The 18,777-nt window shown below is 42.4% G+C and overlaps 1 protein-coding gene across 2 annotated transcripts in view; it reads right to left on the reverse strand.

Annotated features, from left to right (window-relative positions):
• The window catches only part of RYR2 (ryanodine receptor 2), a 754,822-nt gene that overhangs the window by 358,862 nt on the left and 377,183 nt on the right, over nucleotides 1-18,777 (reverse strand). For both annotated transcript variants that reach the window (XM_049646094.1, XM_049646095.1), the window contains 2 exons: nucleotides 16,525-16,708; nucleotides 13,195-13,330 (listed from right to left, as the gene is read on the reverse strand). In XM_049646094.1, the coding sequence (XP_049502051.1) occupies nucleotides 13,195-13,330; nucleotides 16,525-16,708 (320 nt within the window). The remainder of the gene's footprint in view (nucleotides 1-13,194; nucleotides 13,331-16,524; nucleotides 16,709-18,777) is intronic.

Below are 18,777 nucleotides of genomic sequence, written 5' to 3' on the forward strand. Positions count from 1 at the left end.
CACTGCTAAGCAACAGGGTGAAACGTGTTAATTAAACAGCCTTTCAAAATGTAAGAGAGAACATCAAAAAATATAAGTAAAATAGGAAAAAGAAATAAACAGCCAAAAAGAACTACATTAGAAATAGAAAATGTGATCTATGTAATAAATTAAAATGGTAAAATTAATCCACAAAGTCAAGATTTTTTTTTAATGATTATTTATTTTTGAGAGAGACAGAGAGTGAGTGGGGGAGAGGCAGAGAGACAGGGAGACACAGAATCCGAAGCAGGCTCCAGGCTCTGAGCTGTCAGCACAGAGCCTGATGCAGGGCTCGAACTCATGAACCGTGAGATCAGGACCTGAGCCAAAGTCAGACACTTAACCGACTGAGCCACCCAGGCACTGCCAGGAATTTTTTTTTAATATAAGCTAAATATCAACTGCTTTAATCATGAAGGAAAAAGAAAAAAATTAAGAATAAACAGGAATTATAAACACAGTCACTGTATCTCTGTACCAGAACTCTGAAACATCTAGGAAAAAGAATGGTTTCCAATTATGCATATGTATACTTTTTTTTCCACCAAAACTGACCCAAAGAAGAAAAGTCTAAATTGAAAAATAAAGCATGATTAATATTGAGAAGTATGTCAAAGACCAAAAACTTTTTTCTGTATTCAAGAAAAAAAGTGATTTCTAAACTACACTATTTTAAAGTAAAGAAACTAAGGAAGCCTCCCTAATTATTTTATAAAGACAGTATAACTTTGATATCAAGACCCAACAAAGAAAGTATGCATATAAGAAAACTAGAGGGAACTCTTAATTATGAATACAAATCCAAATATCTTCTATAAGGATAGTATTTACAAATCATATTCAGCAATGCATTAGCAACATTAACTCAAGTAGGGGTTCATTCCTCCAATGAGACAGAAATGTGTTAGGATGTCTGTTGATAAGTCCAAGACGAAATGTGATGATCTCAATAGACTCTGAAAAAATATATATATTTCTAATGAAAACAATTAAACTCCATAAAACCGAGTGCCTCCTGAACGTTATCAGTGTGTGGGTAGATGCGTGTGTGCAGGTATGTAACATGGCTTACAGATAAACGGAGGGTGTAAAATCTTACAGTTCAGCAAGTTAGTTACGAAGAAATCAGTTAAGTGAGTTTCCAAAGTAATTGAAAGCTGTGCTGAGAATTATAGGAAAGTTCATCATGATACAGTTTATAAGAGCAAAATACTGGAAACAGTCTGAGGGTGCACTACCCTACCCTTCAGTAGGGTAGTATATGTCCACTAAAACCTGGTGAAGGGTTATAGCTACTGCCAAGAAGAGATGCCCCCAATACAGAAGACAGGTGCAAACAAATGCTATAGAATATTGTTCGTATGATCTCATTTTTGTGAAGTAAGTGCGTATATTCAATGTATATGTATACATGTATATGTACAAGTATATGCAGAGCATGGAAAAATGGTGTTTTTTTTCAGAATATTTCTTGGAAAATGAGAGCTGCTTCTTTGAGAACTATATCCTGATAAGTTCCTGAGACAGAAAACAGAGACCTTAAGGAACACTGATAAAGGTAGGACTGCTATCCTGCATCCAAAGGGGACATTTTTGGGGCGCCTGGGTGGCTCAGTCGGTTAGGCGGCCGACTTCGGCTCAGGTCATGATCTCGCGGTCCGTGGGTTCAAGCCCCGCGTCGGGCTCTGTGCTGACAGCTCAGAGCCTGGAGCCTGTTTCAGATTCTGTGTCTCCCTCTCTCTGACCCTCCCCAGTTCATGCTCTGTCTCTCTCTGTCTCAAAAATAAATAAATGTTAAAAAAAAAAAAAATTAAAAAAAAAAAAAAAACAAAAAAAACCCAAAGGGGACACTTTCTTATTTTAAAACAGGAAGGAAGATGAATGGAGCCAGGAGGAAAAAAGGATCATGCTCCGTGACGTTTTCCTTCACAAGGACTCCCTCTGGAGTCACAACAACTTCCATCCCAAAACAATCACAAACGGTCAATACGAATGGCAGTTTGCATGCACCTGTGAAGAGGTGAAGTTCAGCACGCCAAGGTACTACATAACCCTGGAGAGACAACAGATGATAATGAAGAAGCATGAAATGGAAAACAATGTATCCAAATAATCGCCCAAAACGTAGAGACATCAAACCGAAGCCTTGAGCTTGTCTCAATCCCTAAAATTGGAATGTGGACTGAGCTACCTAAGCCTTCAGGAGCAGAGGGCCACAACTGATGTCACAGTGATGTGGGATGTGCATGGGTGTGAACACATCAGGCTATTATTGTATGTGTGTGCATGTGGGTGTGTGAAGTGTTTTATATGTGTATAATGTTATAGAGATTCACAGAAGTGTTTTTATTTATCTTTAATTTTTTTGATGTTTTTATTTATTTTTGAGACAGAGCGAAAGGACGAGTTGGGGAGGGGCAGAAAGAGAGGGAGACAGACACCAAAGTAGGCTTGGTGCTGTCAGCACAGAGCCTGATACAGGGCTCGAACTCACACGCCGTGAGATCATGACCCGAGCCGAAGTCTGATGCTTAGCCAACTGAGCTCCTAATTTTTTTTAATTTTAGAGAAAAAGAAAGAAAGAGAGAGAGAGCAAAAGCGAACATGAATGGGGGAGAGGTCGAGGGAGAAAGAGAGAGAGAATCCAAAGCAGGCTCCATGCCCAACGCGGGACTCGATCTCACGACCGCGAGGTCATGACCTGAGCTGAAATCAAGAGTCGAACGCTCAACTGACTGAGCCACCCAGGTGCCCAAAGAAATATTTTGAAAAGGTTATATGCTAAAATGGGTGGTTATGTTTTAAACGTAGTTTCTACCTTTTTTTCTTTTATCACATTTTTTCGTGTTGAATAACTAACTAAACCTCTCAACTTTTATCCAACCAGAATATGAAACGCAATATTGGCCATCCACCGAAAAATTATTAATGTCCAAGAGACTCCATTCTGCATCTCTTACTCGTTTTGTAACATCGCTGTGTCCCCATGCTTTAGTGTCTTTAAACTCTGAGACTCAACTTCTCAAAATACTTGGAGAATCAGAAAACTACAGGCAGGTTAAGATGCAAAGATCTTCCAAGAGTACTCTCCCTTTTAAAATTTACTGAACAGTGATTACCTACTTTGCATCTGGCACTGTTCTGAGAGTAAGAGATATAGCAGGAAATCAAATGAGGTTCTCTTTTGGAGCTTACACGCAAAGTATGGAAATACCAAGTGAACGGTTATAACACGTAGGCAAATGAGGGACCAAAGAACTAGAATCCACAAAGATTTTTAAAATTTTCAGATTAACAAGTGGTTGCTCCTAAATCCTGAAAAGCCTAAAAAACAAATACACAAACACACAAAAACTCGAGAATGCCGTTGACAAATCTCAGAGTGCTGTGCCACAGAAACTTCTCGGAGAGCTTGAGGAGGCATCCCTGCCATTGGGGGACCGTGCGAACTCAGGTTTGAGGACCGCCTGCCCAGGAAGTGGACGGGGTGGGAGAGGCGCCGACCCAGTGTTTTGCGTGGATGGGCCTCGATGACTGTGTTGGGCCAAGAACGCACGAGCACTTCTCATGGATCCTGGGGGAAGAGCATCTCTGTGCACTCATTCTGGGTCTACTCAGCACAGCCATCAGGAGCAGCAGGAAGACTTCAGGAGAAAGAGGCTGGAGGCAGGCTACTAGACACGCATGGCCGAGCAAGGAGCCGCAAACAGCCACCTGAGAACAGACTTGCAGCTGTCCTGTCCCGTGAGCAGGGCCTTGGCTAAAGGCATCTGACATGCCCCCCAGAGAAAGGCAGCTCCCACCCCCTGCCAGCTGTTCCACTCCCCCCCCCACCAAGGAGGACAGCTTTAACCTTCTGGCCAGAGCCAGAGATCGGGCAGCCACACAACCAAGAAAAACTAGGCTATGTTCTCTCCTCCCTCTCCACCCTCATCAGGAGGCAGCCAAACAGCTGGCTGCTGGAGGACACGGTGAGGGGAGACAGCCGTGTGTTCCTGCTGGCACAGCTCATACTGGGGCCAATGCCTCACAGGCAATTTCAGTTCCAGAGTCCACGCTCGGGGCCAGTCGACGCTGCTCCCCACCAGTCTCTTTCTGCCTGAACCCCTGCTCTAGAAGAGATTAGGAGGAGGGGTCTCGGTCAACATCAACAGATTAAGAAAGTATCTCGGGGTGCCTGAGAGGCTCAGTCAGCTAAACTCTGAACAAAAGCTGGTAACTTCTGCCTCCTTAAACGGGCTGCAGCCTATCCTATTTGTTTCATACTTTGAACCTTCATTAAATGAGTATTCATTGGGAGGGTTTGCCAAAGAGCCATTTCTCAAACATCTTTAGAAAATCATCCTGGCTTGCAAGCCTCCTGCAGATTAATTGTGTGGATTTCAGAAAAGACATATGAAAGCCAGCCATGGCAATGCTTTCAAACTATGAATATTGGTGTCTCCGGAACACTCCACTCCCTCCAGGAGGCGGGCTCATCAGTCTGCCTCTGTCGTTCTCCACCTACAACGCATATTAAATAGATCTGTGTCAAATTTTAAAATTGTTATAGATTATCATTCCCACCTGCTCTCTCCATGCTAAATAAACCTGCTGAAGAAAAAGAAGGTGGCTTATTTCACACCAAAGTCTACGATGGGATCTACTGTCTACCTAGCTGGAAGCATGGGAAGGAAGCTTAACAGACTTGGAGTTAATGATACTTGGGCCACACTTCCTGATACCTGGGTAAAGAAGGACAGTGAGGGGCACCTGGGTGGCTCAGTCAGTCTGACTCTTGGTTTCGGCTCAGGTCAAGATCTCAGGGTTCGTGAGTTCAAACCCCGCATTGGGATCTACGCTGACAGTACAGAGCCTGCTTGGTCTCCCCCTCTGTCTCCCTCTGCCCACCCAGCCTCTGTTTGCTCGCTCGCTCACTCTCTCTCTCTCTCTCAAAATAAATAAATGAACTTTAAAAGAAAAGAACACTGAGATGTAAATATCTTATCACCTCCAGATACTGCTACAGATCTGAGGCTTTCACAGACACACTGAAGTATCTGCTCACGTATAGACGGCTACTTATCTTCTGATTACACTGACTTCAGTGAAAATTACTGGCAGCAGATGGTTCTTAAGTCAACATGAGATTATATATCTTTTTCTAATCATGGAATCAGTGTTCCTGACAACAAAAACAGAAAATCAAGAGTAGTCAAAGGAACAGTTAAACCACAAAATCTCTCACCGCTCTGTGTACCCCGAACACCCACCAGAGAACCTACCATGTGTATATTGAAAAAGAGCCTCTTGGGCGCCTGGGTGGCCCAGTCAGTTGGGCATCCGACTTCGACTCAGGTCATGATCTCACGGTTCGTGAGTTCGAGCCCCGCCGCTGGCTCTGTGCTGACAGCTCAGAGCCTGGAGCCTGCTTCGGATTCTGTGTCTCCCTCTCTCTCTGCCCCTCCCACGCTTGTGCTCTGTCTCCCTCTCTCTCTTAAAAATAAATAAACATTAAAAAAGAAAGAGAGTCTCTGGGTGCCTGGGTGGCTCAGTTGGTTAAGCGTCCAACTTCAGCTCAGGTCATGATCTCACGGTTTATGGGTTCAAGCCCCGCATCGGGCTCTGTGCTGACAGCTCGGAGCCTGGAGCCTCCTTCTGAGTCTGTGTCGTCCTCTCTCTGCCCCTCTCTGCCCCTCCCCCACTCACGCTCTATCTCTCAAAAATAAATAAACATTAAAAAAAAGAGAGAGAGCCTCTTTAGATGCATGCACTAACATAAATAGTCTATTTCTTCACTCGACTGGAATTAATTTACTAGCTTTCCCTTTCATCCTCAATTGTGTAGCACGGTGCCATTTGCATTAACGACTCTTTTCAGTTATAAAAGTAATGTGTGTAAATAGAATAAATATCCAATGGAAAAGTAGAAGTCCTGTCTCCTGAGAAGCAGCCACCTAGCCCTTCTCTGTGCATCCTTCCTTAAGTGTCCAGTGTGTACAAGAATGTATCTTTCTCTACATATTTCTAATGCAAGGCAGTTGGAATCTTAATGTTAATACAGTAATCTTATTCTTAATACAGCAAGCATCCTGCTTTTTTTCGCTCAATACCATATCCTAGATGGCCATGCTAAAAAAGAACAGCCATCTGGCGTGTTTTATACAGTTTTCCTGATGATACGTTTATCTCAATTTTCAATGATAACACAGTACTACACTATTACTTATGGAACCAATCCCCTGTTGATAGAAAAATTGCTCTCAATTTTATGCAATTTATAAACAATTTTGCAGTGGACCTCCTTTTCACACTTGTACAAATATATCTCTAGAATACATTTCTTAAAGTAGAATTTCTAGAGTAAAAGGAAATACATTTAAAGTTTTATGTATACTGCCAACCAGAGTTTGTTTGGTTTTTTAAATTCCATCAATTTGCACCCCCACCAGAAAGAAACACACTACCCAACATTTCCCCCAACAACGAGTATTATCAAATCGTTTATCTGTGCTCATCTCCTAAGTGAAAAATGATCTTTATCATTTTCATTTGCAGTTATTTGTCATGTTGAATATCTTTTATTATTTTATTTATTGCTCTGGCAACTACCTGTCCCCATCTTTTCTCTGTTTTTCTATTAAGCGATATGTCCTTTCCTTATGGATTTATGAAAGCTCTACATATGATAGAAACCGGGCCTTTGTCTTTCACACAGGTGGCATATTTTATAAAATCCCCACCTGTTTTTTTTTTTCTATTTTGTAATGATATCATTCACCATAAACATTTTGATTTTTGCGTAGTCAAATTTATCAGTCTTTTATTGATCACTTACTGATAGGATTTAACAACAACACGTATTGGGATGGTCAAGGCAGCAAAGTCAGTAGCTGCACAGCACTATGGCTAGGCTAGCTTTATTATCCACTCTGTCTCTTACTCAACCATTAACTCCATGAGAGCAGGGATTGGATCCTGGTCATAGCTGTCCCTCACTGCCCAGATTAGGGCATCTCCCATAACAGGTATTCAGTTAATCTTTCTGAACGGATGAGAATCTTATTCAAATGCAGGCCCATTGGACTCAAAGTCCACGTTTTCCCAACACGACACAGTCTCTATTACAGAGGACGCCTCTTCAGAAGACTGTAAAAGGAAAGAGATTCAAAACACTTGGGAAAAACAAATGGAAAAAGAAGCTTCCCTGGAGAGAGAGATTAAAAAAGAGAGAGAGAGGGGAGCTTGGGTGGCTCAGTCGGTTGAGCATCTGACTTTGGCTCAGGTCATGATCTCACAGTCTGTGAGTTTGAGCCCCACGTCGGGCTCTGTGCTGACAGCTCGGAGCCTGGAGCCTGCTTCGGATTCTGTGTCTCCCTCTCTCTCTGCCCCTCCACTGCTCGTGCTCTGTCTCTGTGTCTCTCAAAAATAAATAAACATTAAAAAAAAAAAAAAGAACGTGTGTGTGTGTGTGTGTGTGTGTGTGTGTATTTAGAAAGTATATTCGGAACTTATATCTCTTGTTGCATGAAAAAATTAGTTTAAAAGCCACAAAAACATGCACATGTCTGAAATCAGTGTGTATTACCTTACGACATACACGATTACTATACTGTTAACTTCCTTTAAGATGTGAGTTTTAGAGAATTCTAATTACATCAATTTTAAGTAATAGCTCCCTCAATCATTTCTTAATCAAATGGGATGTAAATAATTAAGGAAACATACATACATTTAAGAAATGTATACTTTATGTCTCCATATTAATCTATAACATAGATAATATTTACTGCCTATCAAACCTCTGATATAAATAAACTAAGTCTAACATTCTGAAAGTATAGAAGTGGATAGGAGGCAAGCATTGGAAGGACCGAATGCTCAGGGAGCAGGGACAAAGTGAGTGAGGTCTCAGGTGAGAAGGCAGACACCCCAGCCATGGGGCTCCAAAGACTGGAATGGGAAAGGTGAATACCAAGTATCTGAAAGTCAATGGCAATTCTTGAAGGAAATGTGCAAGGATTCCCTGATGCCTCCCATGAAGATTGGTGGAGAGAAATCATACAGCATCCAGCTATCAGCATGATCTCAAGTATTTACTGAATATCACCTATGCACCAGATGTGGAAGATACAGATGTAAGAGCTGGGCATGACTGTATTCAGAGAATGGGTAGAAAAATGGAATAGAAAATTATTTTTGGCCTGGAGGGAACTATGAAGAACACTTTATTTCCTCCATTTTCTGATGAGGAAATCAAGAGCCACTGTGTATCTACCATAAGCACCCTGCTGTATCTTCTGCGTCTTCTGTATTTTCAAAATCCAGAACTTCCCTTGTTATAGCCAATCGTTGCAAGTGAAATTTCTTTTCTAAGGCATAGTCAAAAGGCAAAAACAAGAACAGAAACAAGTTGAAGAAGAAAGTTTTACTACATTGATGACACAGAGGATGGTGATAAATGTACCCTAAAAAAAAAAAAAACAACAAAAAAACAGGACTAATGAGAAGAAGAGGGAGAGCTGAGCCTTTGCACACATTACAACAGGTAAGCCATCCAACAATCCTATGAGGGGAATTAGTATTGCCATTTTACAGATAATATTTATAATAACAATAGACGTCACTCACTATGTGCCTGGTATTTTTCATGGAATTGCACAACGACCCTAAAAAGGAGGCACTCTAGAGTGGGCATTGAAGATGAAGAAACTGAGCTCGGCTTTAGTAATCTGTCCAAGGTCATGTAAGTGGTAGAGCTATAATTCTGAGACTCTTCTGGGCTAAAAGAAGGGTCATTTCCTCAGAGGCTGTTGCCTATGGATTAAAGATTAGAGCTTTGGTTTTTCAAGAAAAAGACATGATGGTAACAGAATAACGGGTTCAGTGATGTGTAATGAACCAACTTGATGGCCACATCTAATCTGTTACAGGGAAACCTACGCCCCGTGGGAATCTCTAATATATTTATTAAATAATTCAAACAACTATTTATTGAGTGCCAACCCCATTTGCACATGGTGCTAGGTGGTGGACAAAAGCACTCAGATGAGAATTCAGTCCATAAAACCTTTTGGATGAGTGAAGTGTACACGTTAACATTTGAGCTGGACACTTCAACTCCTTCCCCAGAATTCTCTGCAATGCTCACTTCTGTATGGCAGCCGGGCAGCCCATGGGCTTGGCCCCAGTTTCTGACGTGAGCAGTCCCCATGAAATGCTGGTGAAATTCCTTATTTCCCTTGCAGGAAGAGCTACAGATGTGTCTAATGAGATGAAAGGGGTGATTTGCAAGGGGTTAAGAAACAGCATGCTCTTTCCTAAGAGACAGTTTCCAACAGCGGCCCTCTTTCACTTGTTCCATTGTGTGTGTTCACTTGTGCAGCACTGTGAGTGGACAGCAGACGGCTGAGGCCACACGAGGGCAGCCAGCACTGGGGGGAGCAGACCCTGCTGCGGAAGGCACAACACACATAAAGAAACTGGTTCCGGAAGCAATGATAAAGCCACTGAGTCACACCCGCTGGTAGGCCTCCAGCTCTGGGAGCCAATGAACGACCTCTGCTGTGTGCACCAGAGGCTGTAATCTGCACGTGGATACATCCTAAGAGATGCATCATTCCACCTACAACAACTGCTTCTCCCCTTCCTCTCTGAGTAGGTAAGTCACGTAAAAGTCAGATCTTCAGCCACGTTCTCGTGAAAAATCGAGTCGGGGCGCCTGGGTGGCACAGTCGGTTAAGCATCGGATTTTGACTCACGTCATGATCTCATAGTTCGTGGGTTCAAGCCCCGCATCGGGCTCTGTGCTGACAGCTCAGAGGCTGGAGCCTGCTTCGGATTCTGTGTCTCCCCCTCTCTCTGCCCCGCCCCTGCTCTCACTTTGACTCTCTCTCTCTCAATAATAAATAACCATTAAAAATTTTTTTAATAAATTAAAAAAAAATTAAGTCATAAAACCACTTCCGATGAAGAGTGTGCTCCCACCCAGCATTTTGTAGAGTTTATTACTACTCCTGCAGTAGGTTCTAAAAGAATCCAATTTAGGGGCGCCTGGGTGGCGCAGTCGGTTAAGCGTCCGACTTCAGCCAGGTCACGATCTCGCGGTCCGTGAGTTCGAGCCCCGCGTCAGGCTCTGGGCTGATGGCTCAGAGCCTGGAGCCTGTTTCCGATTCTGTGTCTCCCTCTCTCTCTGCCCCTCCCCCGTTCATGCTCTGTCTCTCTCTGTCCCAAAAATAAAATAAAAAACGTTGAAAAAAAAAAAATTAAAAAAAAAATAAAATAAAAAAAAAATAAAAGAATCCAATTTAATCCCCAACGAACTCTGTCAAGTAAAAGGAAGATAGGCTTGAGGGATATGTGGCCCAAAAGGATAAAACTGAAATGTTGACTTTGCCGGATGAGACTTTTTCTATGATTTTAGAAAAATGCATTATAGGGGCGCCTGGGTGGCTCAGTCGGTTAAGCGTCCGACTTCAGCTCAGGTCACGATCTCGCGGTCCGTGAGTTCGAGCTCTGCGTCAGGCTCTGTGCTGAAAGCTCTGAGCCTGGAGCCTGTCTCAGATTCTGTGTCTCCCTCTCTCTGACCCTCCCCTGTTCACGCTCTGTCTCTCTGTCTCAAAAATAAATAAACGTTAAAAAAAAAAATTAAAAAAAAAAAGAAAAATGCATTTTATTTCTCTCTGTCCATCTGTGTTACTTATGGATACAGGAAAGCATGGACCCAGTGAAAAGAAAAAACTAACAGACTATGGAAAGAGCTGATGTGAAAATGGAAGTAAGACGTGCATCACCTAGATTTGTCTGTAACAGCACACTCTCTGCATATAACCCTTTCTACCCTCAAACACACACAGAGGAGACCCCTCTTTACCCTCAACACCTAGTTTGTCACAGAAACAAAGCCAGCGTTGGACCCAGTGAAGAGGTCAAACTGTGGTAGCAAAACCACTACCATACTCCAGACGCTACCAAATGCAGAAATTCGTGCTGTAATTTCTTCACTGACAAAGAAATACTGTCCTTAGGATTTGGGCACCATAAAATCCTTATCCTAATGATTTCATGGGTAAAATAATCAATCCAGGGGGCGCCTGGGTGGCTCAGTCGGTTAAGCGTCCAACTCCGGCTCAGGTCATGATCTCGTGGTTCATGAGTTCGAGCCCCACAACAGGCTCTGTGCTGACAGCTCAGAGCCTGGAGTCTGCTTTGGATTCTGTGTCTCCCTCTCTCTCTGCCCCTCCCCTGATCAGGCTCTGTCTCTCTCTGTCTCTCGAAAATAATAAATCCACAATCCTAAGAAGCCTCAATATCCTGAGTCCTGTTCAAAGACACACTAGCCAGCATTACCCCTTATTCTGAAAATACCAAACTGTATGCGTTTAATTGTTATGGCAGATAAGACAGGCCACCTGAAGGGAACAGGCACAAGAATTCTATTTGCTAAATAGTATTATTAAATTTTAGTGAGTTTCAATTAGATTATAGATAATATCTAAATATTTTGACAACTTTTCCATTTTTTGCTGAAAAAAAAATGCCTTGAGACTTCTTTTCTCCACTTAGGCACACACTTTCCGACTCTATCAGAACTCGATTTGTTTAACTAGTCAACATTTACTGACCTTGGAGATCATGGTCGCATTTGTAACTAATGTGGTAAATGCTACAAACAAGTAAATATTGAGTTCCAAGAAAGCAGAGAGAGAGGGAGAGAGAGGGCGAGGGAACTGTTCAGTCATGCTTGAAACTTAGAAAAAATGTCAAGATTAACTTCAAAAAAGTCACGCGCGAACTGGGCCTCAAAGAATATACAGGAATTTGGGGAAAGGTGGGAGTAGGAAAATGTCCCTGAAGTGTGGATGTGGCCAGGATACTGAGAAAGTGGGTATGGCCAGAGAAAGGGGAAGGACAGAGTCAAGGGCAAGCCTAAAAGGGTTCACCGGGGCCTCAAGTACCAGGCAAAGCAAGTTAAACTTGCCTTTCTGGAATGATGGGAGAAGCTGAGAATTTTCTCAGCAGAAGAGACACGTAGCTACAGTTCACCAGATGACTGTGGGATTGTGGGGGGTGAGGGTGAGTGGAGAGAGAGGCAATTCTTCACAGGTCTTCTGCTCTTGCGAGTCTCGTGAATGAGCCACTGAAACCTTTATTTTGGGCCATCTTTTCACGGATATTTGTACCAAGCAGCCTTGGAAGAGAGAGATGGTGTCTCCACCCAAAGCAAAGGGCAGGCAAGCGTATTTCCAACATGATTGACTGGGAGTCACAATCCCTTACCGGTAACTCAATGCACTGCATGTCAAATGTCCCCTTCATATTATCCTGTGAGAAGTGGGGTTTGGGGAACTGGCCCCCCAGATGCTGATATTTTGGCTTCGTCCATTGCTTTGAGAAACAAACTATCTCTCTTTATCCTAATTTGAGGCCAGCTCAGTAGCTTCCAAGTTCATAGTTCATGACAACAGACATGGAGAAGCTATTGGAATAGCCCAGACCAAAACCAATAAGGATGTATGTTTGCATACAGTCGACAGGAATGCTCCTAAACCACAAGTGTTGCTTAACATACGTCAAGCACACTTAGAAGCTGCAAACGCATGGAGAGCCTGGGTGGCTCAGTCAATTAAGCATCTGACTTCGGCCCAGGACATGACCTCATGGTTCATGAGTTCGAGCCCCGCATCAGGCTCTGTGCTGATAGCTCGGAGCCTAGAGCCTGCTTTGGATTCTGTGTCTCCCTCTCCCCGGCTCGCAATCAATCTGTCTCTCTCTCTCAAAAATAAATAAATGCTAAAAAAACAATTAAAAAAAATGTAAGTTGCAAACACAAATCTCAAAAGGACGGAAGGAAGATGAAGGTCCCTGACGAGACTCTGGTGAGGGAGAAAGAGGAGTCTTGGGGGACTAACTTCAGAATCACAAAGGAAATATCTCCTGCATATGCATTCAGGGGCCCCCCCCCCCCCCCCCCCAAATTACACCCTTGATGTCTCCCTTCCACACGCTGAAGACAAATCTACTGCTCCGGGCACGGTACACATTCAGGGATGGATGTAAATACCAAACATCACTAGGATTTAGTGTAACAACAGGAAACACATTGAGCCTCGATTAAGAAGCAGGTCATAAAACTTATGGGATCGTTCTACACGGGCGTGCGTTGGCTGCCTCGAAAACCATCAGACGTCTTACCTAGCAACTCATAGAGAGAATTCAGAATCGACTTCCAAGCCTCGCCTCCTTCTCTCCCCGCCACGTCCGCGAAATGCGCCGCACTGCTATAGACATGCAGCCTGTCGATGCACTCGAGCACGAGGTTGATCATGCCCTGGAAAGTTAACAAGAATTACCCTGAGAAACAGCGATGCTGCTCACAGACGAGAAATGATGCTCAGTTGATTAATTAAAAAAAAAAAAAAAAAATGCCTGGCTTGAAGTAAGCCTGTTAATCATAAAGAAAATTGAGGCCATGTATTTACATGACAGGAAGAAACACATTTGCATGGGAAATAAAATGTTCTTGAAGTAATGCAAGTGGCTTCTAAATCCTGCGGGCTGTTCTCAGATAGAAGCAGAAGAACAAAATCAAAATATGTGCTTCATATTTGCACGGGCAAGGTTTACTGCTAGATTAAGGAATTGATCACAACTGTATTCTACCATGAGTAAACAAAGGTTCACTAAAAAATATTCCACGTTGACATAAGGATTTTTTTTTTAACTTTTTAACGTTTATTTATTTTTGAGAGAGAACGAGAGAGCAAGCGAGCACAGAGGAGGACGGGCAGAGAGAAAGGGAGACCCAGAATCCGAAGCTCCAGGCTCTGAGCTGTCCGCACAGAGCTCAACGTGGGACTCGAACTCAGTAACTGCGAGACCATGATCTGAGCCCAAGTTGGACACTTAACCAACTAAGCCACCCAGGCACCCCAAGGATTATTTTTTTAAGTTTATTTTTATTTACGTTGAGAGAGAGAGAGAGACCAAGTGGGGGAGGGGGACAGAAAGAGGGAGACAGAATCCCAACCAGACTCTACACTGGCACAGAGCCCGATGTGGGGCTTGAACTCACGAACCTGAGCCAAAATCAAGAGTACGTCACCTAACCGACTGAGCCACTCAGGTGCCCCTAGCATAAGGATTATTTTGAGCTGAAGGCAACTAAGAAAACATTCTCTTTTTCTTCTCCACCAGGAAGGGCGGGAGATGTTTAATCACAAGAAACAATGCCCAACGCTTATCAGCCCAGAGGCTTCACAGAGGAATCTACCTAAGAAACTTTACTAACTCACCCTCACCTTCCATTAGTTTCCGTCTGTATTTACCTTCCCACAACTTGCTGCCCCAGAGGCTCAAAATTCCTTTCCTTTGTCTCTTCATTTTCTACAAACTTACTGTCCTTTTGTTAGGATGCTGTACAAGCCCAAGTTCTAACCACTCCTTTGAGTTGCTCATCACAGAGTGCTCCATGGATATGCAGGGTTCACCAGTTAATAAACCTCCACGTGTTTTCTCTTATATAGCTGTCTTTTGTCACTCTGATCTGCAGGGCCTCGGCCAACAAACCTGAGATGAGTGGAGGAAAAATATTTCTTTTCCTCCCCTGTAACAGCATGAATGAATCCTAGTTCTTAGGGTAGGCACGGTCATCATCATTTTTAATATTAAGCTAAAGATCTAATAAATGAATAAAGACAAGCTCATGAAAAGATAGCTTTGAAGCCAATCAAAAATGCGTTATACCACTGTGCAAGATGCTATCTAAATCTGGGGCTCCTGGAGGGCTCAGCAGGTTGAGCGTCTGACTCTTGGTTTTGGCTCAGGTCATGATCTCATGGTTTTCTGGGTTCGAGCTCCACATTGGGCTCTGTGCTCCAAGCAAAGCCCTGCTTGGGATTCTGTCTCCCTCTCTCTCTGCCCCTCTGTCACTTGTGTCATCTCTGTCTCTCTCAAAATAAATAAATAAACTTAAAAAAAAAGATGCTATCTAAATTTGAAATTAAGCTTGTATTATTATTTCTAGATCAAGGTTGCCAAAATGAGGCAAAACACACAAAACAAAGAGTTGACTAATCAAGGGAACCTATTTCACACAGAGTTGTAAGAGGGACCACGGCCCTAAGTACATTTGTCAGTTCCCGTCCGGATTGTCTTATGCAAGAAATTGAAAAAAAATCCAAAATCAATCCTTCGAATTTTCATAGCCCAGTATTTCAGCACGGTCTAATATTTTGGCAGATGCAGGATGAAAAGGTCTCAACATGGGGCACCTGGGTGGCTCAGTTGGTTAAGTATCCGGCTCTTGGTCTCGGCTCAGGTCATGATCTCACGGTTTGCGAGTTCGCGCCTCGCATCGGGCTCTGCGCTGAGAGTGCGGAGCCTGCTTGGGATTCTCTCTCTGTCCCTCTCTCTCTGCCCCTTCTCTGCTCTCTCTGCCTCTCTCTCAAAAATAAATAAATAAAAACTTTCAAAACTTAAAAAGAAAAAAAGAAAATGTCCCATCAAACTCGTCCATGTTGTCACTGGCTCACGTCCACAGGTCTCCGTGCTTTCATACCACTACAGCCTCTAGACCCACCTTTTTTTTTTTTTTTGGAATATACACTAAAAAGTCCTCAAAAATTAATGTTAATTTCAAAGGCTGTTGATGGAAAATTAGGAAACCGTTTTCAAACTAGAAGAAGGTAGAGGTAGGGATTGTGGGTACTCGTCAATATCCTCTAACCTTTCTTTCCTAGACACTTTTACTCTGAAACATTCATTATTCCACACACAGGGGGCACTCAGAGGAAGGGGAGCACGGACTGAGCCGGTGGCATTTGCCAGCTCACCTCTGACATCCTCCCACCGAAATTCTTCTCTATGGCAGTAATTCCGACACTCTTTTTAAAGGAGCATTAGACGTATCACTTGGTCCTTCTGTAATTCTGTCTATAAAATATGGCACGTGAACTCCTTTTTTACTGGAAGGTGCGTGAAATAAAATCACACGTGAAAACTCAGTCCATGTAAAAGTAAGAAGTGCATCTGCTCTGTCCAAGCAGAGAGGCTGGAGCTCTGTCTCTCCACAGGCGACCTGACCTCCCCTGGGCAGTTTCTCTCTCTCAACACCAGGCTCCCTGGGGACCAGGCACCTCCCAAGAGCCTCGAGAACCTGCCGAGGAGTCTAAAAACCCTCCAGCTTTTCAAAGCCTGTGTTCATTTGGACACTTTGAGATACTGTGTGTCTGTAACAAACAGGAAGCAAACTGCAGTGCAGTGAACGATCAGTGCAGAAGGCTGAGCCGACAGTAAAATAAAATGCCTTTGCCAGGGGAGTGAAGAGTTTCACTGTTTCAAATTAGCACTCGCTGACAGAGACACAAAAATGATCGCAGGGTTCCTCCAAGGCCCGGTTCCCTTATGCCACTGTTTACCTGCTCATCCAGCTCAAAATGCAAACCTTGTCAGAGCATCTCCCCCCAGAGCAGCGGTTTTCCGAAGACAGCAGCATAAAGGAAATGAATGTTGGTGGAAACTCACCTCTTCCTGGAAGAGATTCTGACGGTTCTTTAGAGCCCGTAATCTGTTCTGTTTGTCTTCATGCTCTAAGTGCTCGTCGGGGGGATGGAAGTAACCAATCAGGTCCTGCAGACTCAGACTCACAGATTCTATAGGGAGGTCTACTGTGGAAGCCTTCACTTTTTTGCTGAGCGCATCAAGGCCCCTAAAATACACAGCAAACATTTCTCGACATCAGCGATCTGCAATCTTACTGTTTTTTAGACCACGGATGAGTTAAAGCTTTACCCTCTCCCCCCACACCCCTGTAAAAGGAACCCATAAGAAAGGTCCTAGTTTTCCTCAAACAGCAATAATTAATATATTCCAATAAAAAATTCTAAACTTCGCCAACTATATATGATGCTATATTAAATACACCAGTATTTGGGGGGGGGGGGGTGCCTGGGTGGCTCAGTTGGTTGAGTGTCTGACTTCAGCTCAGGTCATGATCTCAGGGTTCCTGAGTTCGAGTCCCGCATTGGGCTCTCTGCTGTCAGCACAGAGCCCACTTTGGATCCTCTGTCCCCCTCTATCTGCCCTTCCCCTGCTTGTGCTCTCCCAGAAAGTAAATAAATATAAGTTTAAAAAATAAAATATAGGGGCGCCCTAAAAAATAGGGTTAAGTGTCCGACTTCGGCTCAGGTCATGATCTCACAGTTTGAGTTCGAGCCCCGCATCAGGCTCTATGTTCTACTTTTTGTTTTTAGAGAGGGAATTGTTACCTGCTACATCACTGACCCTCACTGTCATTTTGTAAATTCCTGCCTGTTCAAAAATATATTCCAATGATTTTTAACTTAAAAAATTTTCTTATTGATCAGAAAACAAGAAATTAAAATGCTTTTATCTGAAAAAAAAGTATTTAAAATCAGACTAAGAAACGTTGCATTTTCTAAGCTTTGAAGAAAAACATATTACTGGCAAAAAAAATGGGTTAATTTGTTAAGCTTCCTGACATTCAGACTTTTAAAATTCCTAGTTCTGAATGTATCTGGAAAGAACTTTAAAATAGACTATTTGTAAACCACATCTTTCCAAAATAAGTTTATTTTAAAAATTTTTTTAACGTTTATTTATTTTTGGGACAGAGAGAGAGAGAGAGAGAGAGAGCATGAACGGGGGAGGGGCAGAGAGAGAGGGAGACACAGAATCGGAAACAGGCTCCAGGCTCTGAGGCATCAACACAGAGCCCGACGCGGGGCTCGAACTCACGGACAGCGAGATCGTGACCTGAGCTGAAGTCAGACGCTTAACCGACTGAGCCATCCAGGTGCCCCCAAAGTAAGTTTATTTTTAAAAAGACACAACAGACACCATAAAAGAATGTAAGAATGCCTGTACTATAGTTGGTATAGTAATATTCATATTAGTCAAGACAAAATTTAATGCATACAATATTATACTTCCTTTCCTGCTCTCTGCATAAGCCAAATCAAATGGCAATATGTTATTACAAGGAAATGTTTCCAGCTAGCTATGTATTTTAGACTTCACATTTTAAAAACAATAAGAGCCTCGTAAGAGAATTAGCTTTTCTTTAAGTTCACAATTCTCAAAAATATAATTTAAAATGTATCATCAATTATATAAGGATTACAAATAAACTTTGAAGAGCTGACTTCAGCCTTATCTATTACCTAGTTTTATTATCTCGATAAGTCTTTCTATGCCCAAAAAGTAATAGAAATGACTTGTCAGAAGAAAATTATTTCTCCTCTTTTAAAATAAAAATTTATATGCAATGAAGTATTCCTGTTCTAAACCTGTTGTCCTATTAAACTTTAGTTGAATCATAAATATATTGATAATAAAGTGAAACTCAACTCTCATCATACTGAAGTAAATGAAATTCAAAGGTGATTCAAATATAAGACCTACATTTTTAAACCTAAAAAGGAGCAATAATAAATGTCAGCTTTTAGGTTATTAAGTTGAATATATTCACTATCAGAAATGTAACCATTTAATTACTTTCCAGAAGCCTCCTGTCAGACAAATACAATCCAAGACCCTAAAATTGTTAATTATGTTAAGGTTTATAACTTCTATCTCTACAAAGACATTTACCATCTTAATTTATCAATAACAAAAAAATGAAGGGAAAAAATAATTGGGGAAATCCAAAGGTGGTAGAATTATACTATGCCAGAGAAAACATAAAGCCTTAAATTCATGTATATTTTGTTAATTTGAAGATTAAACAATATTACTACCACAGATTCCTCCCTTATA

Source organism: Panthera uncia, chromosome D2, assembly GCF_023721935.1.
Source record: "Panthera uncia isolate 11264 chromosome D2, Puncia_PCG_1.0, whole genome shotgun sequence".
Taxonomy (NCBI): domain Eukaryota; kingdom Metazoa; phylum Chordata; class Mammalia; order Carnivora; family Felidae; genus Panthera; species Panthera uncia.